The sequence below is a fragment of the Bufo bufo genome, chromosome 2 (genome assembly GCF_905171765.1).
Source record: "Bufo bufo chromosome 2, aBufBuf1.1, whole genome shotgun sequence".
Taxonomy (NCBI): Eukaryota; Metazoa; Chordata; class Amphibia; order Anura; family Bufonidae; genus Bufo; species Bufo bufo.
This window is the reverse complement of record NC_053390.1, coordinates 7,090,357-7,117,232: the sequence shown is the minus strand read 5'-3', so window position 1 is coordinate 7,117,232 and position 26,876 is coordinate 7,090,357. Positions and strand designations below refer to the sequence as shown.

The following is a 26,876-nucleotide window of genomic DNA, read 5'->3' as shown; positions in this document are numbered from 1 at the left end:
AAACCTGCTAAATTCAAATACGGCAAGACTATTGTGCGATTACACTTTAGACCGCGCGCTGTGACGACGCACTAAAATGTTGTCCCAGAGAGTGTACGGTGACCCGGACGCATATACGCATTATTACATAATGCAAGCCGGTCATGGTTTGGACGGATTTCACGGTACCGAATTCATGCATGGTTCTGGCCTCGCCGGGTTATTTCGGGGGCTGTTCCGTCGTGTCGTTCCCCTATTTAAGAAAGGTGTGGAGCTTGTAAAACCGCACGTGAAAACAGCCGCCCGTAACATCGCTAAAGACGCTGTCACTACGGCTTTGACCGCCTTTATGGATCGTATAAATAGGTCGACGCAGGGTCAGGAGGGCTCTGGTGTCGTACAAATACGTTAAAAAGTGCGTAAAAGAAAACGTGCACGCGCTGCCGTTGTCTTACCAACTTTCATGAATAAAGTAGCACAACCTAAGAGACGTCGCCGCCAGAAAACAAGAAGTCGTTCACCGAGCGACATCTTCTAGTCAGACGCTATGACTTTCGTGCATGACGCCTCCGCCGAGTTCGCCAATCAGAGTTGGATATCTTTCAAATACCGCCTACACAAACAAGCATTGAAAAATCGCTTTATGTAGAGGTGCAGCCAATCGCCGCAATCACTGACAATGCCCCTTTGGAATTCTACATCACGGGCAGCAGTGAATATTATTACGACCTTAATAACACATTGTTACACGTCGTTTGCAGAATCGTTAATCCTGATAACACACCCATACCAGAATGATCCCGCGTTGCACTTATTAACTACCCTATAGCGAGTCTTTTTAATCAACTGGATATAACGCTCGGTGACACGTTGATTTCAAGAAGCGACAACCTTTATACGTATAGAGCGTATATAGAGTCCCTAATAAATTATAATTCACAAACTTTAGCGTCCCAATTTACAGCCGGTTTATTCTATAAAGACACAGCGGGACATCATGATGACAGGGTTCTCGACGGACGTAATGAAGGCTTCAGCAAGAGAGCAAAGTATTCAGCCCGATCTAGAAGTGTTGAATTAATAGGCCCCATTTACGCCGATATATTTAATCAACCGAAGTTAATACTGAACGGTTTAGATCTAAAGATAAAATTGACCAGAAACAAAGACACTTTCTGCCTTATGTCAGCCGAGGCGCCCCATTTTAAAGTCCAAATACAGCACGCTTCCCTGTTTGTCAAAAGAGTACAAGTATCGCCCGCTGTAAGAATCGGTCACATTCGCGCTCTGTTAACAGCTAACGCAAAGTACTCGATCGATCGGGCGTCGCTTAAAGTGTATAGCGTACCAGCCGGTACGCGCATATCTAACCACGAGAATCTTTTCCTCGGAAACCTACCAAAAACAGTAATACTAGCGTTTGTGGATAACGAATCATTTTCCGGGAGTTACCAAAGAAATCCTTTGTGCTTCAACCACTATAATGTGAATTATGCAGCCTTATATTTGGATGGTCAACAGATCCCCGCAAAACCTTTTCAACCTAACTTCCAAGACGAATCAGCTGTTCGTGAATATATGTCCCTAGTACATATTTCGGGGAAACACAAGGCAGACAACGCTTTATCCGTCGATCGGAACGAGTTTTTGAACGGTTACACTTTGTTCGCTTTTGATTTATCACTGGATCAAGAGCCAGCGGTCATTTCTCTTTAGTAAAAACTGCCAATCTGCGAGCTGAAATTAGATTTGCTGAACCGATTGCGAACACAATTAACATGATTGTATATTCAGTTCATGAAAATATTATTGAAATAAATAATCGGCGGGAGGTATTATATGATTTTCAATAAACATGAATAATTATGAAATTGCCTGTGTTATTAAAGCTGATATTAACGCCAGGCGCATATTTAAAGGTGTGTTCCCGTGCGATTATTATTAAAATCATCGACAGGCCCGCGGCATACATTGTAAATACGGATAATTCGTATCAGCGGGGGAAGCATTGAATTTTAATTATAGTATACCCGAATGATATATCTATTTTTTTTGATAGTTATGGTTTATCACCCGCAAATGAAATATTTCCTGGCGACTTTATGCAGTTTTTATATAAAAATTCTAAAACTATAAGGTATCAAAACAGACAAATACAAGATGCCGTTAGTACAGTCTGCGGCCATTACTGTATCTATATCTTACAATGTCTCGCTAAAGGAATATCTTTTGAAAATGTGTTAAAAATTTTCACTAACGATTTTAGAAAAAATGACCGTATTGTGCGATCATTTGTAACAAAACGCATGAAACGCTTATGTATACGATGCTGTAATTACAATCAAACGTGTCTGTCCCTACGGGACTGTTGCAAATAAGGAAAATGAATAAAGCTTTTTAAACGAATTATATTTGTCATCGTTTGATTTTTAATGCGATTATATTAAATTAATATCAGGCAATATAAATTTTAATATCAAATAGCACGCACTATAAATTTTATATCAAACAATATAAATTTTAATAGCCTGCACTATAAACGTAATATCAAGCGATATAAACCTAATATCATGCAATATAAAATTAATATCAAGCGATATAAAATTAATATCAAGCGATACAAAACGGGGTGTGGTACCTGTCACTTTGACGAAAAATATACCCTCTTACTACTGAGGTGTATCTCTGGGCTGAGCAGATTGTGGAGGGTAAGATTAGGGACAATTAACTCCCTTTCCAGTATCCCAACATCTCAGCCTCCCACCGCTTATTTATAACCCTTGATGGCTTTCTACACACTAAATAGGATGTTTCAATCCAAGTTGTAATTTAATTTTCTATAAAGCAATATAATAAAAGTTACGTTTTAGGACTTTGCCTTCAGTAAAACACAACATATATTAGCAAGGGTCCTTTTCAATATTTGTAGACTCAGTGATTACTCTACTTCCTGTCACCTATGCCCCCCCCCCCACTGCTAAGACTGACAGGTCAGGCAGTGAAAACATAATCACCCCTGGTATATCCACTGAATTGGTTATCAGTACCTGATCAGTGGGGTTCAACATCTGGGACCTCCACCAATCAGCTGTTTGAGAAGGCCGCAGCAGTCCTGTGCCTTCTAACAGCTTACCATAGGCAAGTGACATCACATTCATCGGTCACATCGGCCAAGGCACAGCTCAGTTCCATTCAAGTGAATGATGATTAGCTGCAAAACCGAGCACAGCCGCTATACAATGTACAGTCCTATGCTTGGGCTGCAATACCGAGCACAGCCGCTGTACAATGTACAGTCCTATGCTTGGGCTGCGATACCGAGCACAGCCGCTATACAATGTACAGTCCTATGCTTGGGCTGAGATACCGAGCACAGCCGCTATACAATGTACAGTCCTATGCTTGGGCTGCGATACCGAGCACAGCCGCTATACAATGTACAGTCCTATATGCTTGGGCTGCGATACCGAGCACAGCCGCTATACAATGTACAGTCCTATGTAGGGTTGTTGCGGGTATCGAAATTTCGATACCCAATCGATACTTTTGTCCCGGTATCGATACGATACCGGGATTTCCGTTTTTTCGATACTGGGCTGCGCTTCTGCGCAGTCTAGTATCTCTGAACATGAGCGCGCTGCTATCGGCGCGCTCATGTTCTCTCTCAGCAGCACGGGGAGAAGGAAGCTGTCCTCCCTCCCCCTGTGCTGCTGCCGCTGCCACCAATGAGAAGAGAGGGGCGGAGGAGGGGCGGCAATGAGAAGAGAGGGGCGGAGGAGGGGCGGCAATGAGAAGAGAGGGGGTGGAGGAGGGGCGGCAATGAGAAGAGAGGGGCGGAGGAGGGGCGGGCGCACTGCGCCACCAATGATAGGATTACTATCGGAGCGATGGGAGGAGACATCAGCTTCACTAGTGGGCGTTCCTTCTTCCTGCGCTGCGATTGGACAGCGCTACAGCCAGGGAGAAGGAACGCCCACTAGTGAAGCTGATGTCTCCTCCCATCGCTCCATAGTAATCAGCAGCATGTGGAGCAGGAGAGGAGACAGTAATGGGGCACTGCAGGCGAACGGAGCGGCGCCCAGGACTAAATGGTGAGTGCTGAGACATCGCTGGGCGCCGCTCTGTGTGGCCTGATAGTGAAAGTCAGTCTTTAACACAATACAGGAGGCGGGTGCCGGCAGCAGAATCGCATTGCCGGCACCCTGCCCCTGACAGGGAGCTGCGATCAGCGGCAGTTAACTGCCGCTGATCTGCTAGTACCCGCCTCCTGTATAAAGGGGTAAAATCATTGGTGGTGCAGTGTGCCCCCCCCCTCAATCCCCCCATCCCATTAAAATCATTGGTGGCACAGTGCGCCGGCCCCTCTCAACCCTCCAGTATTAAAATCATTGGTGGCAGTGGCCACAGGGACCTCTCCACTCCCCCTCATTGGTGGTGCAGTGGCAGCTTCTGATCGGAGCCCCAGCTGTGTAAGCCTGGGGCTCCGATCGGTTACCATGGCAGCCAGGAAGCCCTGGTTGCCATGGTAACATCCCTGATGCTGTGTGCACAAAGCACAGAGCAGCAGGGACAGTGTGGAGTCCTATTCACCCTGATAGAGATCTATCAGGGTGAATAGGAAAAGGGATGAAAGATCCCAGGTTCTAGCCCCTAAGGGGGGAAATAGTTATTAAATAAAAAGTGAAAAAAAAAAAAACACTAAAATATGAAGTATAAATCACCCCCCTTTTCCCAATTTCACATATAAAATATATAAATAAACATATTACATCGCCACGTCAGAAAAGTCCAAACTATTAAAATATAAAAAAAAAATCTAGGTGGTGAATGCCGGAACAGAAAAAATAAAATAAAAACTGCGCGATTCGCCATTTTTAAAAATGAGGAATGCACGTGGCTTTTTTTGTTTATTTTTTTCGCGTGGTATCGAATGGTATCGAGTATCGCAATACTTTTTCATGGTATCGAAACCGAATCAAAAATTTGGTATCGCAACAACTCTAGTCCTATGCTTGGGCTGCGATACCGAGCACAGCCGCTATACAATGTACAGTCCTATGCTTGGGCTGCGATACCGAGCACAGCCGCTATACAATGTACAGTCCTATGCTTGGGCTGCGATACCGAGCACAGCTGCTATACAATGTACAGTCCTATACTTGGGCTGCGATACCGAGCACAGCCGCTATACAATGTACAGTCCTTTGCTTGGTTAACTGTGAGGAGGAGGCTGTGGTGCTCACGTGCTGTGGACTCATCAAACAGCTGCGGGGATCCTAGGTGTAAAACCGCGTCCAATCAGAAACTGATAAAAAAAAAAAGTACCCTTTCAACAAAAATAATGCACTCATCCATTTAATGCCACCCTGATCGAGTGCTGAGGCTTCTGTCCCTGCTTCTTTGGAGTTCCAGCACATGGGAAGTGTCATGTCCTGTTCAAGGTCACGTGCACCGCTGCAAGCATTCACTGCCCTCAGTGGTGATGTGTACCTAAGCAGCATGAGATCATAGAGGTTCAGCAGTGACTTGTCACTAGGAGACACATCACCGATGCCAGAGCTCAGAAGGAGCAGGGACTAAAGCCTCAGAGCTGGATTGGAGCCGCATTGAATGGGTGCTTCTAAAATATATTTTGGGGCTGAACAACCCTTTTATGGGCTCATTCACATGATCCATAGGCCATCTGTGCCCATGCTGCGCTCCGCAATGCTCAGGCACTGACCGTATGAAATGACTTGAATGGGTCCGCAATCCACAATATATGGCAAAAGACAGGACACGTTCTATCTTTTGTGGTGCGGAGGCATGGACCAAAAAGCCATGGAAGCGCTTTGTAGTGTTTCCATGGGCTTCCGATCCGTGCCTCCACGCTGTATGTTGCGGACCCATTTAAGTCAACGAGATTCACATGGCTGATGCCCGTATATTGCGGACCCGCCATTTACGCTCTGCAATATAGGCATGGACGGCCTATGGTTGTGTGGATGGGCCCTAACTTGTTTATCCTCATGTAATTTATTCATTGGAATGCAGGCTTCAGTACATCGGGCGCAAAGCAAACGGACCATGCGAGGATAAATAAGCATTGGTGGAATGTGACGAAGTGTGGTCCATCTGTCCAATAGTACAAATCCCAGAGGAACTTCTTGAACATTTCTAACAGTTGAGAAGACAGGAAATGTTATGGATTTTTAAAATGACATCCATTTTCTTCAGTAAAACACTCAATGTCAATTTAGGTTCCTGTACAATCATCCCTCTGCCTTACATGGAGTGTGACGTGTCACATAAAAACCTAAGGATGCCCCATGTAATTATTTTCTAATGTGAATCGATGTTTGATCTTCATTTGAACAGTATATAAAGATTAAGGTGATGGAATAAAAAAAAATTCACACTAATTTGTTAAACAAAAAAAAAAATATAGAATTGGTTCCTATGGCAGATCCAGACTAACCCCACCCAAAAATAAACCATCTTAGTGTTATAATTTCGAAAAGCTGATATGATGCATTTATTTAATTTTTTTTTGCTCTTTAGCATTTTCAACATTACAAATAAGAATACAGTTTCCTCTTTGTGTGAATTCTCTGTTGAGTTTCAAAACTGTATTTTCCATATAATAAACATCAAAGTGGCTTCTCTCCGGTGTGACTTTGGTGATCTATGGCTTTTGTAGTTAAACATTTCCCACATTCTGAACATGAATGCGGCTTCTCTCCTAAGTGAATTCTCTGATGTGTAAGCAGATATGATTTATCTCTAAAACATTTCCCACATTCTGTACAGGAATACGGCTTCTCTCCTGTGTGGTGTCTCTTATGCGTAACAAGACTTGATTTACGTGTAAAACTTTTACCACATTCTGAACATGAATACGGCTTCTCTCCTGTGTGAACTCTCTTATGTCTAACAAGACTTGATTTATCTGTGAAGGATTTTCTACATCGTGAACATGCATATGGCTTCTCTCCTGTGTGAATTCTCTCATGTTTACCAAGATCTGATTTTTGTGTAAAAGATTTCCCACATTCTGAACATGCATACGGTTTCTCTCCTGTGTGGCTTCTACTATGTCTAAGGAGATTTGATTTATCTGTAAAACACTTCTCACATTCTGAACATGCATATGGCTTCCCACCTGTATGAAGTTTCTTATGTCTACTAAGACTTGATTTATCTGCAAAGCATTTATCACACTCTGAACATGAATATGGTTTCTCTCCTTTGTGAATTCTCTCATGTACAACAAGACTTGGTTCATCTGTAAAGCACTTTCCACATTCTGAACAGGAGTATCGCTTCTCCTCAGTAGGACATTGAAAGCCTTTCTGACTTGTACTTGTGTTAACAATCGGTGATTGGTCAGAAGAAGGTTCCTCATGATTAGGGGGATTATATGACAGATCTGTACTGTGAGGTCCTGGAGGTACTTTAAGGATAATGAGGTTTTCTCCTGAAGAGCACTGCATGATATCTTCGTCTTCATAACAGGATAACAGGACGCTTGGTTCAGAATTCTTACTGGGACTTTCTGTTTGGATTAAAAATGGACAGTGTTTTTTTCCAATCCACAAATCAGACACATATATTATTTTTTATTAGGCCCCTTTCACACGGGCGAGTATTCCGCGCGGATGCAATGCGTGAGTTGAACGCATTGCACCCGCACTGAATACCGACCCATTCATTTCTATGGGGCTGTTCACATGAGCAGTGATTTTCACGCATCACTTGTGCGTTGCATGAAAAATCGCAGCATGCTCTATATTCAGCGTTTTTCACGCAACGCAGGCCCCATAGAAGTGAATGGGGTTGCGTGAAAATCGCAAGCATCCGCAAGCAAGTGCTGATGCGGTGCGATTTTCACGCACGGTTGCTAGGAGACGATCGGGATGGAGACCCGATCATTATTATTTTCCCTTATAACATGGTTATAAGGGAAAATAATAGCATTCTGAATACAGAATGCATAGTAAAACAGCGCTGGAGGGGTTAAAAAAAAATAAAAAATTTTTTTAACTCACCTTAGTCCACTTGATCGCGTAGCCCGGCATCTCCTTCTGTCTCCTTTGCTGAACAGGACCTGTGGTGAGCATTAATTACAGGTAAAGGACCTTTGATGACGTCACTCTGGTCATCACATGGTACGTCACATGATCTTTTACCATGGTGATGGATCATGTGATGACCGGAGTGACGTCATCAAAGGTCCTGTTCCTGTAATTAATGCTCACCATAGGTCCTGTTCAACAAAGGAGACAGAAGGAGATGCCGGGCTACGCGATCAAGTGGACTAAGGTGAGTTAAATAATTTTTTATTTTTTTTAACCCCTCCAGCGCTGTTTTAATATGCATTCTGTAATCAGAATGCTATTATTTTCCCTTATAACCATGTTATAAGGGAAAATAATACAATCTACAGAACACCGATCCCAAGCCCGAACTTTGGGTACCAAACATGCGCGATTTTTCTCACGCGAGTGCAAAACGCATTACAATGTTTTGCACTCGCGCGGAAAAATCACGGGTGTTCCCGCAACGCACCCACACATTTTCCCGCAACGCCCGTGTGAAAGAGGCCTTAGGCTGCAAACACACATGAAGCATCTGATACAGTGTGAGGTCAGAACTGGATCCAGGAGGAAGGTGCGGTATGAGCAATCCACTCCTGGCTCTGGCTAAAATATTGCACCAAAACGACATCTGTGATTCTGACCTTGGGGTGGATTTAAAGCTTTTTTTTGGACACCTTTGTATAGCAGTTATTTTGGGCTTGTTAAAAATGACATGAAGGAAATACAGTTTTTACAAGTGTTGTTTTGCATTATTTTTTGATCAGACATATTATTTTTCAGTATAGAATTTTCGAAGAAAAGCTCGACCATACCAGGGTGGTGTGACAATTAGTTTTCTCATCGCCCAAGAAACCGCAGCCTCACATCCGATACAACTCTTCTTTAGTGAAGCACGGTCACAGAATACAGATCTAGTACAGGCATAGGCCGTTTCATCCAGGCCTCAGTGTCATCACCAATCTCATCCCCTTGTATATAAAGAAGCGGGACCGGTGATGATGCTGAGGCCTCGATGAAGTGTGAAACGTCTCCTGTGTCCTCTCTGACCATGCTTCAGTAGAGAACAGTTGTATCGGATGAAGAGCGTTGCGGCTTCTTCTTGGACTGTGCGTCACTATTAAAGATTGGATCTAACCCGCTGGGCTCCACCTAATCTACCTATGTATAGCTGGCTCCAAACAGGAGCCCTGACCAGAGTACAGACACAAGAGCAGTGTCGGAACCAACCTTCTATCCGGACCACGAGGCTTCTGCTTTGTCATTTACATCTACAGTGCATTATATCTGAGGATTTTTAGTATTGTGGGAGGTTTATATATCTTTTTTTTTTTTTTTTACAGAACAGGCTCTAGCTATAGCTTTGCTTCTGATGATTTTTCCCCATAGGTTTCTCTATAGAAGAAAAAATAAAACACATTTAAAGTTGTCCTGTGAAGAACTAAAAGCTGGAGCTAATGAAGTGTCCTGTGAGTGCAGGTAACCATCACTGAGACGTCTGTGTGCACTATAATTGAACATAAAATAGATTATTTTTAACAATTATGGATCTGGAAGACTGGAGAACATCAAAAGAATAAAAAAAAAAGAGAGCAACCAATAGATGTTTAAAAGCATATTAACCACCCTTATAGGAGACCTCCCAGAAGATGTGCTCCTGGAGAGCTATAAGTATGCACTAGGTCGTAGCGGAGATCTCACTGCTTGATATCATAGACTAAGGTTGTACTATAGAAATATCCTGGAGACATGTCGGGTTGTGTGCAGAGTTTTAGGAGACCCATGTGTTGTCAGATAGCTCCTCAGTTCTTACCCCCAGTCTCATATATAGCTCTAAAAGGAGGAGCTTTCTTCTGTGCTGTTATTATTTAAAGAAAATAGTTTCTAGAATCGGTCCTACTAGTAACTGGATTTCCAGAAGTCCATCATGACAGCTCCACAGGAGGAGATACCTCTTGCACTTGTCAGGACAGGAAGATAGAAGGGTTAAAAGGCTCCTCCTGGAAATTCAATTACCGGTACGACTAATTCCTACTTTCGAGGACATCACTTATGACAGCACCACACGAGCAGTACCATATTACTAGGCTCTGGGGAAAAAGTGAAGATACAGTAGCCTAAAAGACAACCTTCCCAGGCATCGTCTCAGCCGGACAGATCATCTCATCTGAGAAGTTACAAGATTTCATGTTATTCGAGAACTGCCCGTCAAATTAAAGGAATAAGTCTTCTTAGTGGTAATGGGCGCCCTTTAGTTCTAAGATACTTATTACAGAACATTGTTAACAGGAAGGAGGATGAAATTGGAGAAGGTTGTCTATGGACAAGGCGCAGAAGGTTGTCTATGGACGAGGCGCACAAGGTGGTCTATGGACGAGGCGCACAAGGTGGTCTATGGACGAGGCGCACAAGGTGGTCTATGGACGAGGCGCACAAGGTGGTCTATGGACGAGGCGCACAAGGTGGTCTATGGACGAGGCGCACAAGGTGGTCTATGGACGAGGCGCACAAGGTGGTCTATGGACGAGGCGCACAAGGTTGTCTATGGACGAGGCGCAGAAGGATGTCTATGGACGAGGCGCACAAGGCTGTCTATGAAGAAGGCGCACAAGGCTGTCTATGAAGAAGGCGCACAAGGCTGTCTATGAAGAAGGCGCACAAGGCTGTCTATGAAGAAGGCGCACAAGGCTGTCTATGAAGAAGGCGCACAAGGCTGTCTATGAAGAAGGCGCACAAGGCTGTCTATGAAGAAGGCGCACAAGGCTGTCTATGAAGAAGGCGCACAAGGCTGTCTATGAAGAAGGCGCACAAGGCTGTCTATGAAGAAGGCGCACAAGGCTGTCTATGAAGAAGGCGCACAAGGCTGTCTATGAAGAAGGCGCACAAGGCTGTCTATGAAGAAGGCGCACAAGGTTGTCTATGAAGAACAGGCATGCTCAACCTGCGGCCCTCCAGCTGTTGTAAAACTACAACTCCCACAATGCCCTGCTGTAGACTGTTCTGGCATGCTGGGAGTTGTAGTTTTGCAACAGATGGAGGTCCGCAGGTTGAGCATGCCTGATGTAGAAGGTGCAGCAGGTTGTCTATGTAGAAGGTGCAGCAGGTTGTCTGTGCCTTCTAATACATTTATCATAGCAGACTGTTCTTACAGGCTGGTTTACATGATAACCCGATCAGAAAGAGACTTTGAAGTAACAGCTGGTACAGATTATGGCAAAAGGTCCAGGTACCAGAACAGATATCAGGATTTATAGGAGGTCACTCCCAGAGGTAGAGGCACACAGGGCAGAAGGGAGCTCAGGTGATCCAGATGATTAGTAGGGGTATGGCCACAGGTTCAGGCTTCTTGATGCAGCAGTGGCTCATAAAAGGAGAGGACGTATAAAGGACAGACACCACTTCTCTCTCTTTTTTTATTTATTTACTCCTGATTTTGGCTTCAGGAAATCTGAATCCGTTTCCTTAGGGACATTTCACATGAGCGTATTCACTCTGGGAATCATGCTCGTGTCTGAGCAGAGTTTTCTGGGCGGAACGCTGCTCCTGTGACACAAACTCACGGCATTAAAATGATTTATAATGATCTGTGTTCCTTCCCGACCACCGCTGTACTGAACTGTACTGACATAATGTCATGAGTACTATTCAGTACAGCCATGGTCAGACTGGAATTAAAATGCCTCAGGATCAGCGTTCAGCCTCGGAAGTTCTGCTCTCAAACTAAGCGTGTTTTCCGGACCTAGTACGTTCGGTGAAATCGCCCTTAGAGCACTTCCCTAATGATGGGAATTAATTCAGACATAGCAGAAGGTCCTGTAAGAATCTACTACCTCTTGAGCAGGTAGACATCCTGAGGGGCTGTCCGAGGAATCCAGGAGATAAGTGGAGGACTTACCTACATTCTCTGGACGACAGCTTCCCCCCTCCGGTCAGTGATTCCCATATAGAATCTGCAAGTGGAGGGAATGCTCCTGACAACGACATCCGAGGTAAGCTGTCGACAACTGCCGGGACACTCTGCCAATGGCTTCCAGCGCACCGGCATCGTCGGCCTGCCATGAACCACGCACAGGAGTGGCGGATCCTGTGCTATTATCTCTTATATATAAAAATACATTTCTTCCTGTTGTCTGTCTGTTTTTTCTGCATGGCCAAACGACTGGACCGATCTGCAGGACATTTGGCACACAGGTACATCGGGTGTCCGGAAAGGTTTTAGATGGGGTCTCAGCTCTCTAGGACGTACCGTTCCTGAGATATTCTCAGAATTTTTTATTAGCCAATAGGAGCTTGCAGCTTCCCTTACATTCTAACTGCCATTCACATGGTCACATGACCCTTATCAGCCAACAGAAGCTCACAGGTCATTCAGCCTTGACATACACACAGTTACACCAGGTTTCCATGACAACACAGCCATTTTTTTTCACTGTTACAGGTCACTGTTAAGGGGGCGTGGTGCTGTGGAGGTCACAGTTAAAGGGGCGTGGTGCTGTGGAGGTCACAGTTAAGGGGGCGAATGCTATGGAGGTCACAGTTAAGGGGACGGGCTGCCGTGGATATCATTGTGAATGGGTGGGGTATTGTGGAAGTCACAATTAAGGGGTGGGGTGCTGTGGAGGTCACAGTTCAGTGGGGGGGGGGGAACGCTGCGGAGGTCACAGTTCAGTGGGGGGGAAGCTGTGAAGGTCACTGTTATAGGGGGGCAGGCACTGTAGAGGTCACTGTTAAGGGGAAGGGGTGCTGTGGAGGTCAGTATTAAGGGGTGAGGTGCTGTGGAGGTCAGTATTAAGGGGCGGGGTGCTGTGGAGGTCACTGTTAAGGGGGAGGGGTACTGTGGAGGTCACTGTTAAGGGGGCGGCTCTGTGGAGGTCACTGTTAAGGGGGAGGGGTACTGTGGAGGTCACTGTTAAAGGAGTTGTCTCATCATGGACAATGTAGGGGCATATCGCTATGGTTCGGCTATTTCTGTCGGCCCCATAGAAATGAATGGGAGCAGGGGCCACGCATGCGCGGTACACTCCCATTCACTTCAATGGGGAGCCGGCTTGGTGGTGGCCGGACCGGAGTCCTTCAGCCAACACCTCGCGGGGCTCCATTCTCGATATACCGCTGGGACCCGCACCTATAAGACAATGGGGGCATATCCTAGCGATATGCCCCCATTGTCCATGGTGAGGCAACCCCTTTAAGTTATGGGGAACACTATTGATATCTTTTAACCTCACACACAAACATTACATGAAATAGTGGAAATATACCCGTGCAAAGCCGCCTCCTCCTGCTGGTCTCTTATATACAAATATATATAGAGATAGACCAAGAAGTGGCGCCAATAATTATACATTATATATATGGAGAGATTGTAGAACGATAGCAAAAATACCGGATCCGGTGTTGCTTTAGTATTTGTTTGATATCAAAAACTCATTTCTGTGTCACCAAAATCGAGAGGGGTCTTGTCGTTTTGTCGGTCTCGCCGTTCTCGCCGTTTTATCGGTCTCGCCGTTTTATCGGTCTCGCCGTTTTGTCGGTCTCGTCGTTTTGTCGGTCTCGTCGTTTTGTCGGTCTCGCCGTTTTGTCGGTCTTGTATTGGGGGAGGATAAAGCCAGGGAATCGTCGGTGCCGCGCGCGGAGTATACGTTAGGGCTCTTTCACACTTGCGTTCTTGTCTTCCGGCATAGAGTACCGTCGTCGGGGCTCTATGCCGGAAGAATCCTGATCAGGATTATCCTAATGCATTCTGAATGGAGAGAAATCCGTTCAGGATGCATCAGGATGTCTTCAGTTCCGGAACGGAACGTTTTTTGGCCGGAGAAAATACCGCAGCATGCTGCGCTTTTTGCTCCGGCCAAAAATCCGGAACACTTGCCGCAAGGCCGGATCCGGAATTAATGCCCATTGAAAGGCATTGATCCGGATCCGGCCTTAAGCTAAACGTCGTTTCGGCGCATTGCCGGAGCCGACATTTAGCTTTTTCAGAGTGGTTACCATGGCTGCCAGGACGCTAAAGTCCTGGCAGCCATGGTAAAGTGTAGCGGGGAGCGGGGGAGCAGCATACTTACCGTCCGTGCGGCTCCCCGGGCGCTCCAGAGTGACGTCAGGGCGCCCCAAGCGCATGGATCATGTGATCACATGGATCACGTCATCCATGCGCATGGGGCGCTCTGACGTCACTCTGGAGCGCCCGGGGAGCCGCACGGACGGTAAGTATGCTGCTCCCCCGCTCCCCACTACTACTATGGCAACCAGGACTTTAATAGCGTCCTGGGTGCCATAGTAACACTGAACGCATTTGGAAGACGGTTCCGTCTTCAAATGCTTTCAGTACACTAGCGTTTTTCCGGATCCGGCGTGTAATTCCGGCAAGTGGAGTACACGCCGGATCCGGACAACGCAAGTGTGAAAGAGGCCTTATTTATTCTGTCATTACGATTGTGACCAAACACAGTTTATCGTCTTAGTTTTGAAAGAATAAAATGCATTCTTTAACCCCTTCTCATCCCCCAATTTTTGTCGCACGTCAGTGGGGCGCAAGGTGTATGGAGCGGGGTCATCAGCTGATCCCACTCCACACACGATCAGAGAGATGGCTGATCCCAGTCATTAACCCCTTACATGCCGTGGGGTTAGACCGAGGGAGGAGACGCCCTCTGTCCTCTGATCGGTGCCTCCACAGCAAAGTCACAGGGCTGCGCTCAGTTACCATGACAACCTGGGGTCTTATGAAAGTCCCCAGCACAATCAGAGCGAGCTGCCTGAGAGAGCCGGTAAAATACCGAAAACTGAAGGCTACAGTGCAAGTGATCAGAAGAAGACCGCATGTTCAAATTACTTAAAGGGGTTATCCGAGTTAACTTAATTTCTCTCTATGGCTTTATTTCCCCTATACATTAGTTTTCCTAAATCACTTTCTGTACCTATCTTGTGCCGTTTCTCTGCTACACTAAACAGTCATGTGACTGCCCACGTCATCAGCTGTGACGTTCCGTTTACATGGAGCTCTCTGCTTGTCGGAGTGACTAAGCCATGTAAACGGAACGTCATCAGCCTTGGCCACGCCCCCACCTCTCTGGATTACAGTCCGTGCGGCTGTAAGTTGATCGCGCATGCGCGATCCTCACTTGTGCCGCGGCTACCTCAAAGTTCCTCCCTGCGGCTAATAGGTGATCGCATATGCGCGATCATCAGGCCAGGCAAAACCAGCAATAGCTTGGGGCCCCGAACTGGTTGGGGCCCCGAGCTGGCCAAGCAGAGTAAAAGTCAGAAGATCCAATGGTATAAAATATTCTATCCCCCAGGCGTTCCCATGGTGACGGGGACGCTTGCCTGGTTAGAATATACCATCGGATCTGAGTTTTTCGAGCTCAGTGAGATCGTAAAAAAACTCAAATCCGATGGTATATTCTAACCCCCAAGCGTTCCCATGGTGACAGGGACGCTTGCCTGGGGGTTAGAATATACAGGGCGCTGTAGTGAGCTCTTTACTTGCATTCTTAGCTCTGTACTCCGGTAATAGCAGAGCAGGCAGTTCGGGGGGCGGCGCTCACTCACTGTCACTGACGTCACGCGCCTGCTCCTCCCACTAGGCGGAGCAGGCGCGTGAAGTCAGTGAATGAACGCCGCCTGCACTGCCTGCTGTTGTTACCGGAGCTCAGCCAAAGTAAGAGTCAGAGACTCAGAGATTTCAAAATAATAAGAAAATAGCTCTGCATAGAAAAATGAAGTGAATGATTAGTACTGCTGCTGTGAGCGTCGGGGAGGGGGATCTGTGGATGGCACTGTAGGGGGATCTGTGGTCTGTGGATGGCAGGCAGTGCCATCCACAGATCCCCCTACAGTGCCATCCACAGATCCCCCCTCCCCTAAACAGTGCCATCCACACAGATCTCCCCCCTAAACAGTGCCATCCACAGATCCCCTCCCACAAATATTCATGAGGGAGAGATGAGTCATTGTTGTTACTGCTGCATGTAAACACAGCAATAACAGAACCTAGAAAAGGTGTAAAGATCGGTTTTTTTTTTTAAAAATCAAGCTTGACTAATGTATATGTATATCCTGATTAATTTTGTTAGGTTTTATTTTTTTTCCCATAACTCGGATAACCCCTTTAAGGGGACTAAAAATTGCAGTGAAAAAAAAAAGTAAAAGAAATAAAAAATTTTTTTTTCAATCACCTCCTTTTCCAAATTTTATATTTAAAAATAAATAACAATAATACATTTTTTTACATCACTGGTATTGCCGGGTCCAAAAATGTCAGAACTAATAAAATATAATAATATTTGCCATGTGCGGAGAATACAATAACAAAAAAAAAATAATTCACCTTACCCTTCTCAAAAAATGTAATAAAAAGAGATCAAATAGCTGTATACACCCCAAAATACTACCAAGAAAAGGGACTGCTAGGCGGAGGCTTCCGTTTATTAGTGACCCCGGTGACGTCACCGGCACTAATGTATAACGGCTAGCGCAACGTTAAAGCGCGCCCATCAGGGCTGGTGATGTCACCGGGGTCACTGCTAGGTGGAAGACTCCGCCTGGCAGTGTAAAAACATAAACAAAACATTCAGCACAGGACAAGGGGCAGCATCATAGCAGGGCTGCCTGGGTGACGATGGGGACATGTTCAGGGGTTCAGCAACCCCTTTAATTAGCATTCCTTATTTGTATATATTGCAGGTAGGTGGTCATTTCAGAGCATTCGTGGATTATACCAGGAGTGAACAGAAGGTAATTCCATTTGCTTACAATTTCTTGACACAATCATCTTCTGCACCACTGCATAAACATGTCTTCACTTATCTTCATACCCCTCAGACTATTCCTAAACCAAAGAGCTATTTCTCTCACCTCTCCTACTATCCTGTCCCCCGGCCACTTCTTCTCCACTCCTCCGACTCAGACCTCATGGTCAGCCACCTATTGCTTTCACTAGCTATCCCTCGCTCTACTTCTCCTTACTGCTGGAGACATATCTCCTAATCCAGGCCCCCCATATTCTATCTCCCCTCCATAACAAAGCCCCCACCACTAACCTCCTACCCATCCACCTGACACCCTGCTCCCCCACTCCCTCTATCCAGAGAATTATGGAACTCGTGTTAATGTGCGGCAAACTTTCCTACATCCACGACCTCTTTATCTCCAAGAACCTTTTATTCCTGGGCCTCACAGAAACGTGCTGCACTATCCTATGAGAACCTTCAGTTTACTCACCCGCCCAGACCGACATGGTGATGGTGTCGGTCTCCTCTTATCAGGGAACTGCTCCTTCAACCCATCTCTACTCTTTCATAACCCCTCTTTCGAAGTCCACTCTGTCTGCATCTCCATGCAACCTTCATCTACCCCCCACCAAGCCCTGCTACTACTTTTTTCTACCATTTCAATACCTGGCTTCTTCACTTCCTCTCTGCAGACATCCCCTCCATCATGGATTTCAACATCCCTATGAACCGCCTCCAAACTCCTCTCTCTTACTGCCTCCTTTGGACTCACACAATGGTCCTCCACAGCCACCCACAGAGACGGACACCCTGTCTTTACCTGCCTCTGCTCCCTATCTAATCTCTCAAACTCTCCTCTGCCCCTCTCACATCACAATCCTCTTACACCCACTCCCTCCAGTCCATAAACTAACACATCCTGGAAGAAATCTCAGACACCTCCGTTCCCACACTCGGACTCTCTCTCTCACCACTTTCCACCATATCCTCCTGTCATGACACTGACGCAGCTGCTTGTTGTCGCTCTGGACGTACATGGAATTAATGGCGCTTTCCATTAAATAATAATAATGACCCGGCGTGTCGAGGCATTTCCTGCATGTTTGGACGGAAGCCGGAAGTAACGAGCAGCGGGGACCCAGCAGCATTGGGGGATGGGTGGAGGTGAATATATCTTCTGCTATATTTATAGGACCTCTGACCCCGCAGCCAGCCTCTGTTACACTGACACTTACTGTACAGGTCACTGTGTGGAATATTATGTATGTTCTGGGTTTGACTATTAAAGGGTTAATTCCCCGTCCGGCGGCTGCAGTGATTGGGGAGGTGGAGGGACGTTCAGGTGAACAGAGAACCACGCACGCCCGGCCTCCATTCACTGCGGGGTCCATTGTACCTGAGGTCTAACAGACATTACTACACGTCCTGGGGCCTCTGTGAGGACGAGGAGCCGTCACTATTAATCCATCCGCCTGGAATTTAGGGTGAATTCACCCCGATATGTTACAGAATTTCCCTGAGACTCAGAATCCGCTCCAAAGATGTGAATACGGCTGAGATAGGAATAAACCTTTCATGAATCTAGAAAGAGAAGTCAGAGGCTTCTTACTCCTTACCTGTGGTGACATCTCCTGGAATGTCCTCCTCCACCTCACTCTTACAGGGGGGATCGTCCATCATCCACTCTTCTTGGGAACATCTCTCTGGTGGATTTCCTTCTATGAGTCCATCTGTAGGAAACACAGTGACAGATTATTACATGTGATGATGAGATGATGGGAGTAGTATCCAGATGACCAGTGAAGGTCTCCCCCTCCTCACATTGCAGATCGTCCATTACATCCGTCTCCTCTTCAGGTTCATCTTTAACGATAATCTTGATATCAATCAGATTTTCATCCTAAACGATAAGAGACATGAAGTAAGATGGACTTGGATACAGTCACTGTACGGTCAGATCCTGGGGGGTCAGTCACTTCTCACGTCTCAGGGAATCCAGCTGATGTGGGAGACGTGACCTTCTCAGCCCAATCAGATGCTGTTGGTCCCATCTCGATGAGGAGAAATCAAGGTTTTTATAATATGCTCATTAGCACCTTGGTGCAACAAGGGTGACGTCATTGCACCGAAGTGCTCCTCTCACTCATTTCTAGTCTGAACATGCAGTGAAGACGTAACCGCGCATGTCCTGAAGTCTCGCGCCTGTGCGGTTCTGGCTGCAGTACAGTGAAGAAGGTCGCAGATACAGAATTCATGTGACGACTGCTCAGTCAAACGCGCAGGTGCGAGACTTCGGGACAGACGGGATCACATCTTCACTGCCTGGCCCTGTCATAGTGGGGGGGCATGGACTACAAGCGAGTAGGCAATGGCACCGCCCTCATTGCACCAAGGGGCCAATCTGCATATTAGAAAAACGCTGATTTCTCCACATTGCGGCCACCGATCGAGATGGGACCAACAGCATCTGATTCAGCTGAGAAGAGCACGACTCCCACAGCAGCTGGACTGGTGAGAGGTAAGTGCTGACAGATTCCTTTAACACCATCTACCTGAGGGTCCTCTGGGACCGTCTCCTCTGGACAGTCCTGGGAATACAGAGGACGGGGACATCTCTCTGGTGGATTTCTCCTCCTGGATCCATCTGTAGGAAACACAGTGACAGAATAGAATATTACATGTGATGATGAGATGATGGAAATTGTATCTATGTGACACTGAAAACCGCCATGACAGCCCCCCCCCCCCCCTCCTTACACGGCTGATCGCCCCATAAATCCGTCTCCTCTTCTGTTTTTTCTTTAACCTTAACCTTAATATCCATCAGATTTTCATCCTAAAGAAAAGAAATGTAAAATGGTCTTTGGTTCAATCCCTTTCTGGTCAGATTCTGGTGAGACTTCAGCTCCATCTACCTGAAGGTTCTCTGGGACCTTCCGTGGACATCGATTGGTGGGATTTCTCCTCCTGGATCCATCTGTGGAGACACAAGCACACCACAGTGACTGAATACATGGCCTCCTGTGGATCTGTCTATAGATAAGACTCTTCTCTCAGCTCCTTCACTTCTAGGTTTAGTGACCCCCTACATGTCCCTCATTAAACTGTATCTGAGAGCAGTGACGCAGGAAGCCCCTTGCTCCACCCTTCACCGGCCGATGACTCAAGCAGCAGGTGCGATGAAGTGACAAGCTCCAGGATGATGTGCTCCGGTCATCGGAGGAGCCATGGCGGGGTAAGTAATGCTTCTTTGTTTTATCAAAACTACAAGGGCATCACGATCGGGGCACTAAGAGGAGTGTCTACAGAGAGGGGGCCTTAAGGTGGCATAACTAAAGCGTGGGGGCACTTAATGGGCATTACACCGTGGGGGCACTTAAGGGCTGATTAATTTGTGTGTGACACACTTAAGAGTGCATCACTGTGTGGGGGACACTGCGTGGACATCCTGTTATGGGGGCACAGAGGAGATGGGATGGGATTAGAGGCAAAATTTGCTACAGTGGGGAACACGCCACTGGTGTTGTCCTTAGGTTTTACTGCGGCTCGGACCTTCCTTAGACGGTAGACCCAGGTATTTTGACCTTTACAAAATATACTTGCGTACCCTGCTCTATAGATTCACACAGGGGCAGACATTGCCCAGAAGCTCCATGTATAATCTACAGAACACGGACTTTACAGGACGACTCTGATAGAGCAGTGTGGTCTACTATACCGGCCCGATGGAGGCCAGAAGGACACGCTCCCATCATGTGACTGGAGCCCTATGGATATGACTGACATATAAAGAACATGTAGCCTCTAATGCAGGGGTACTCAACTGGCAGACCGCGGTCCGAGTCCGGACCCCTCCTCTCAACTGTATCTGTGCCCTTGGGGAACAGATACAGTTGAATAAACTGGTGAAGCAGGAAGCCATCGGCTCCCACCGGTGATTCAGTGCCGGCAAGCGCAATGCGATCATGTCATCATGCCTGCTGCACTGAACCAGAGTGAAGGTCGGGCACGGTGCCATCTTTGGCTCGGCGGCAGGCATGATAATGTCATTGCATCACATTGCCGGCACATTGATGAAGAAGCAGCAAATTGATAGTGGGGAAGGCGAGTATATAAAGTGGAGGCAATGTGGGGCATCATTCTTTGGAGGGGGTCAGAAGAGGATCATATTGTGAGAGGAGGAACTAAGGGGGCATCAAACTGTGAGGGGAGGCACCAAAGAGGCATCATATTGTGAGGAGGCACTAAGGGGGCATCATACTCAATGGGGACACTAAGAAGGCATCATGCTATGAGAGGAAGCATTAAAAGGGGCATTATACTATTAGGGGAGGTACTACGGGGGCATCATACTGTGAAGGAAGGTACTAAGAGGACATCAAATTCTGCGAGGAGGCATCATATTGTGAGATGGGGGCATCATACTCTGAGGGGGACACTAAAAAGCATCATATTGTCTGAGGGGCACTAAGGGTACATTCTTATTGTGTTGGGGACCTCAGGGGATTCGGTGGGAAAAAAGGTATTCCTATTTTACAGAAGAAAAAATGTTTTTGTGCCTCAGACTTTCATCCAGAGGCAGACCTAAGTATGCGGACCTTTACAAAGAGTACTTGAGTACCCCTGCTCTAATGTAATGTGAGAAGAAACTGTGGAGGTCCTCAATTACATGTCACTGCACACACGTGTATACACTGCACATGACGGCTCTTACCTTGTGATATAAGAGGCTGGTGCTCCTCCATTACATGTCACTGCACACACGTGTACACACTGCACATGACGGGTCTTACCTTGTGTTATAAGAGGCTGGTGCTCCTCCATTACATGTCACTGCACACACGTGTATACACTGCACATGACAGCTCTTACCCTGTGATATAAGAGGCTGGTGCTCCTCCATTACATGTCACTGCACACACGTGTATACACTGCACATGACGGCTCTGACCTTGTGATATAAGAGGCTGGTGCTCCTCCATTACATGTCACTGCACACACGTGTATACACTGCACATGACGGGTCTTACCCTGTGATATAAGAGGCTGGTGCTCCTCCATTACATGTCACTGCACACACGTGTATACACTGCACATGACGGCTCTTACCTTGTGATATAAGAGGCTGGTGCTCCTCCATTACATGTCACTGCACACACGTGTATACACTGCACATGACGGGTCTTACCTTGTGATATAAGAGGCTGGTGCTCCTCCATTACATGTCACTGCACACACGTGTACACACTGCACATGACGGCTCTTACCCTGTGATATAAGAGGCTGGTGCTCCTCCATTACATGTCACTGCACACACGTGTATACACTGCACATGACGGGTCTTACCTTGTGATATAAGAGGCTGGTGCTCCTCCATTACATGTCACTGCACACACGTGTACACACTGCACATGACGGCTCTTACCCTGTGATATAAGAGGCTGGTGCTCCTCCATTACATGTCACTGCACACACGTGTACACACTGCACATGACGGCTCTTACCCTGTGATATAAGAGGCTGGTGCTCCTCCATTACATGTCACTGCACACACGTGTATACACTGCACATGACGGGTCTTACCTTGTGATATAAGAGGCTGGTGCTCCTCCATTACATGTCACTGCACACACGTGTATACACTGCACATGACGGGTCTTACCCTGTGATATAAGAGGCTGGTGCTCCTCCATTACATGTCACTGCACACACGTGTACACACTGCACATGACGGCTCTTACCCTGTGATATAAGAGGCTGGTGCTTCTCCATTACATGACACTGCACACACGTGTACACACTGCACATGACGGCTCTTACCCTGTGATATAAGAGGCTGGTGCTTCTCCATTACATGTCACTGCACACACGTGTACACACTGCACATGACGGCTCTTACCCTGTGATATAAGAGGCTGGTGCTCCTCCATTACATGTCACTGCACACACGTGTATACACTGCACATGACGGCTCTTACCCTGTGATATAAGAGGCTGGTGCTCCTCCATTACATGTCACTGCACACACGTGTATACACTGCACATGACGGGTCTTACCTTGTGATATAAGAGGCTGGTGCTCCTCCATTACATGTCACTGCACACACGTGTATACACTGCACATGACGGGTCTTACCCTGTGATATAAGAGGCTGGTGCTCCTCCATTACATGTCACTGCACACACGTGTACACACTGCACATGACGGCTCTTACCCTGTGATATAAGAGGCTGGTGCTTCTCCATTACATGACACTGCACACACGTGTATACACTGCACATGACGGCTCTTACCCTGTGATATAAGAGGCTGGTGCTCCTCCATTACATGTCACTGCACACACGTGTATACACTGCACATGACGGCTCTTACCTTGTGATATAAGAGGCTGGTGCTCCTCCATTACATGTCACTGCACACACGTGTATACACTGCACATGACGGCTCTTACCTTGTGATATAAGAGGCTGGTGCTCCTCCATTACATGTCACTGCACACACGTGTATACACTGCACATGACGGCTCTTACCTAGTGATATAAGAGGCTGGTGCTCCTCCATTACATGTCACTGCACACACATGTATACACTGCACATGACGGCTCTTACCCTGTGATATAAGAGGCTGGTGCTCCTCCATTACATATCACTGCACACACGTGTATACACTGCACATGACGGCTCTTACCCTGTGATATAAGAGGCTGGTGATCCTCCATTACATGTCACTGCACACACGTGTACACACTGCACATGACGGCTCTTACCCTGTGATATAAGAGGCTGGTTCTCCTCCATTACATGTCACTGCACACACGTGTACACACTGCACATGACGGCTCTTACCCTGTGATATAAGAGGCTGGTGCTCCTCCATTACATGTCACTGCACACACGTGTATACACTGCACATGACGGCTCTTACCTTGTGATATAAGAGGTTGGTGCTCCTCCATTACATGTCACTGCACACACGTGTATACACTGCACATGACGGCTCTTACCTTGTGATATAAGAGGCTGGTGCTCCTCCATTACATGTCACTGCACACACGTGTATACACTGCACATGACGGGTCTTACCTTGTGTTATAAGAGGCTGGTGCTCCTCCATTACATGTCACTGCACACACGTGTACACACTGCACATGACGGCTCTTACCTTGTGATATAAGAGGCTGGTGCTCCTCCATTACATGTCACTGCACACACGTGTATACACTGCACATGACGGCTCTTACCTTGTGATATAAGAGGCTGGTGCTCCTCCATTACATGTCACTGCACACATGTGTATACACTGCACATGACGGCTCTTACCTTGTGATATAAGAGGCTGGTGCTCCTCCATTACATGTCACTGCACACACGTGTATACACTGCACATGACGGCTCTTACCCTGTGATATAAGAGGCTGGTGCTCCTCCATTACATGTCACTGCACACACGTGTATACACTGCACATGACGGCTCTTACCTTGTGATATAAGAGGCTGGTGCTCCTCCATTACATGTCACTGCACACATGTGTATACACTGCACATGACGGCTCTTACCTTGTGATATAAGAGGCTGGTGCTCCTCCATTACATGTCACTGCACACACGTGTATACACTGCACATGACGGCTCTTACCCTGTGATATAAGAGGCTGGTGCTCCTCCATTACATGTCACTGCACACACGTGTATACACTGCACATGACGGCTCTTACCCTGTGATATAAGAGGCTGGTGCTCCTCCATTACATGTCACTGCACACACGTGTATACACTGCACATGACGGCTCTTACCCTGTGATATAAGAGGCTGGTGCTCCTCCATTACATGTCACTGCACACACGTGTACACACTGCACATGACGGGTCTTACCTTGTGATATAAGAGGCTGATGCTCCTCCATCATGGCCTCCTTGTACAGGTCCTTGTGTCCTTCTATATACTCCCACTCCTCCATGGAGAAATAGACAGTGACGTCCTGACACCTTATAGGAACCTGACAACACAATGACACCGTCATCACCCAGACCCCTCCAGTGCTGTTACTGGAGAATTTCCCAGCATTCCCAGCAGTGTCACCTCTCCAGTCAGCAGCTCCATCATCTTGTGGGTGAGTTCTAGGACCTTCTGCTCATGTATCAGGGGGTGAGGGGGAGGCTCTGTGATGGGGGGAGGGGTCCTGCTCCGCCCTCCTGACTCCTGGAGATGGATGATGGGAGTCACACAGTCCCCCGATGTCTTCTTCACTATTGTGTACTCCTGTGGATGGAGAGAGACACTTAGGGAATAAACCCTTCAGGGGCCATGTGGTCTCCTCCGGCCCTCTCCTCCTGGTACAACGTGCCTACTTACCTTCTCATGGCTCCTACAACATGACTATTGGTCACTGGTCACATGACACATCACTCACCATATTGGGGCTGATCTTCAGGTTCTCCATCACTTGGAAGGTCTGGAGGCCGTTCTCCAGGACCCTGGACTCTTCCTATCACTTCCTATGATGGATTCTCCTTCCCGATGTCTGACTTGTTACAGAATACAATAAAGAGGAGAGAAATCTAGAAAAGTTTACCTCTCCGCTCAGCAGGGAGATGATCTCCAAGGTGAGGTCTAATATTCTTCTGCTGATCTCCTTCCTGTCCATCCTTGGTGGTCATTCAGGAGAAGAGGAGAGAACTGGAGGAGCTGGAGGCTTCTAGTACTGCAGGCGCCTTTATGAGAAGAGGAGAGGAAATCATCCAGGGGACAAGACCAGATGTCACCTCCAGAACCGCACTTCCTGAGCCTGGAGGGGCCCCGCTTCTCAGAGCCCCCACCACATGGATTCCAGGGGCCCCAACATGGAGATCTCTGGTGGCTCCACAGGAGATAAATGTCTGATAGATGCAGGTCCCACCTCTGGGCTGTGCTCAGCTGTGTCCAGAACTCCTAGAGAAGAGACTGGAGAGAGCTGAGCTCAGGCCGGGCCCCGCTCCATTCATTCTCCTCCTGGAGGCAGGGGCCCCTCACCAGGACAATCAGGGGCCAGCGAATGATGACAACCCCCACTATCCCCACTACTCCTCCCCCCATCATACTAGTCTGAGGAGCGGAGAAGGATTCCTTGTGTGTAATGGAGGAGAATCTCCAGAGGTGACATGTCTGAGCTCTCCACCACACTGTCTCCTCACAGCTCATCTTACCTGCAGGCTGGAGGAATGGCTGATACCAGAGAGAACAAGAGCCCTGACTACCGACCAGGACCTGCCCAGTATCTGCTGCACTGCCAGAGCTGAAGGACCTGGGGGTGACGTCACCGTCATGTGATCAGAACACGGGGCGGGGCTAAGGAGATGATGTCACTGTCATGTGATCAGTACAGGGGCCGGGCACAGTACTTGATAGAAGAAGAGGTGGGTGAAGGACCTGTGGTGACGTCATTGCACTGTCATGTGATCTGTGCAGTGGGCGGGGCTTAGCAGTGGACAGGAGGTGGTGAAGGACCTGGGTTGATGTCATTGTCATGTGATCAGTGCAGAGGGCGGAACTAAGCGGTTGAGAGAAGGTGTGAAGGACCTGCGGTGACGTCACCATCAGGTGATCAGTTCAAGGGCGGCTTTACCATTGGAGAGGAGAAGAGGTGGTGAAAGACCTGTGATGATGTAACTGTCATGTGATCAGTGCAGAGGGCAGAACTAAGCAGTTGATAGAAGAAGAGTTGGTGAAGGAACTGGGGTGATATCACCATCATGTGATCATTTTAGGGGGTGGGGCTTAGCAGAAGCAAAAAGGTGGTGAAGGACCTGTGGCGATGTCACTGTCATGTGATCAGCACAGAGAGCGGAACTAAGCAGTTGAGAGGATGAGAGTTGAACAGTGTTGGACTGGGGTGCCTAGGGCCCACCAGTAAAACTTTATTTTGGGGGCCCACTGTACGTATATATTTAAATATTACTTGCTCACACAGCAATGATTGAATATGGGGGCCCCTGCCGTAACTTGTAGAAGGTAGGTCCTGGGGAGAAGAGGACACTGGCAGGTCTCCTCTATATCTAGAAGTCATCTCCGCTCTGATCGTGTCTATAATAAACTGGGGAGTTTCTTTA

General features: G+C 47.2%; 1 protein-coding gene across 1 annotated transcript in view; it reads right to left on the bottom strand.

Moving 5' to 3' along the window:
• The window catches only part of LOC120989493 (zinc finger protein 585A-like), a 153,379-nt gene extending 128,661 nt beyond the window's left edge, over positions 1–24,718 (bottom strand). Inside the window, exons 1-6 of the mRNA XM_040417630.1 lie at positions 24,664–24,718; positions 19,705–19,766; positions 19,547–19,625; positions 19,342–19,433; positions 18,611–18,689; positions 18,406–18,519 (exon numbers count right to left, since the gene is read on the bottom strand). Of these exons, the coding sequence (XP_040273564.1) occupies positions 18,406–18,519; positions 18,611–18,689; positions 19,342–19,433; positions 19,547–19,625; positions 19,705–19,766; positions 24,664–24,697 (460 nt within the window). The 5' untranslated portion in view covers positions 24,698–24,718. The remainder of the gene's footprint in view (positions 1–18,405; positions 18,520–18,610; positions 18,690–19,341; positions 19,434–19,546; positions 19,626–19,704; positions 19,767–24,663) is intronic.
• Between the last annotated feature and the right edge of the window lie 2,158 nt (positions 24,719–26,876).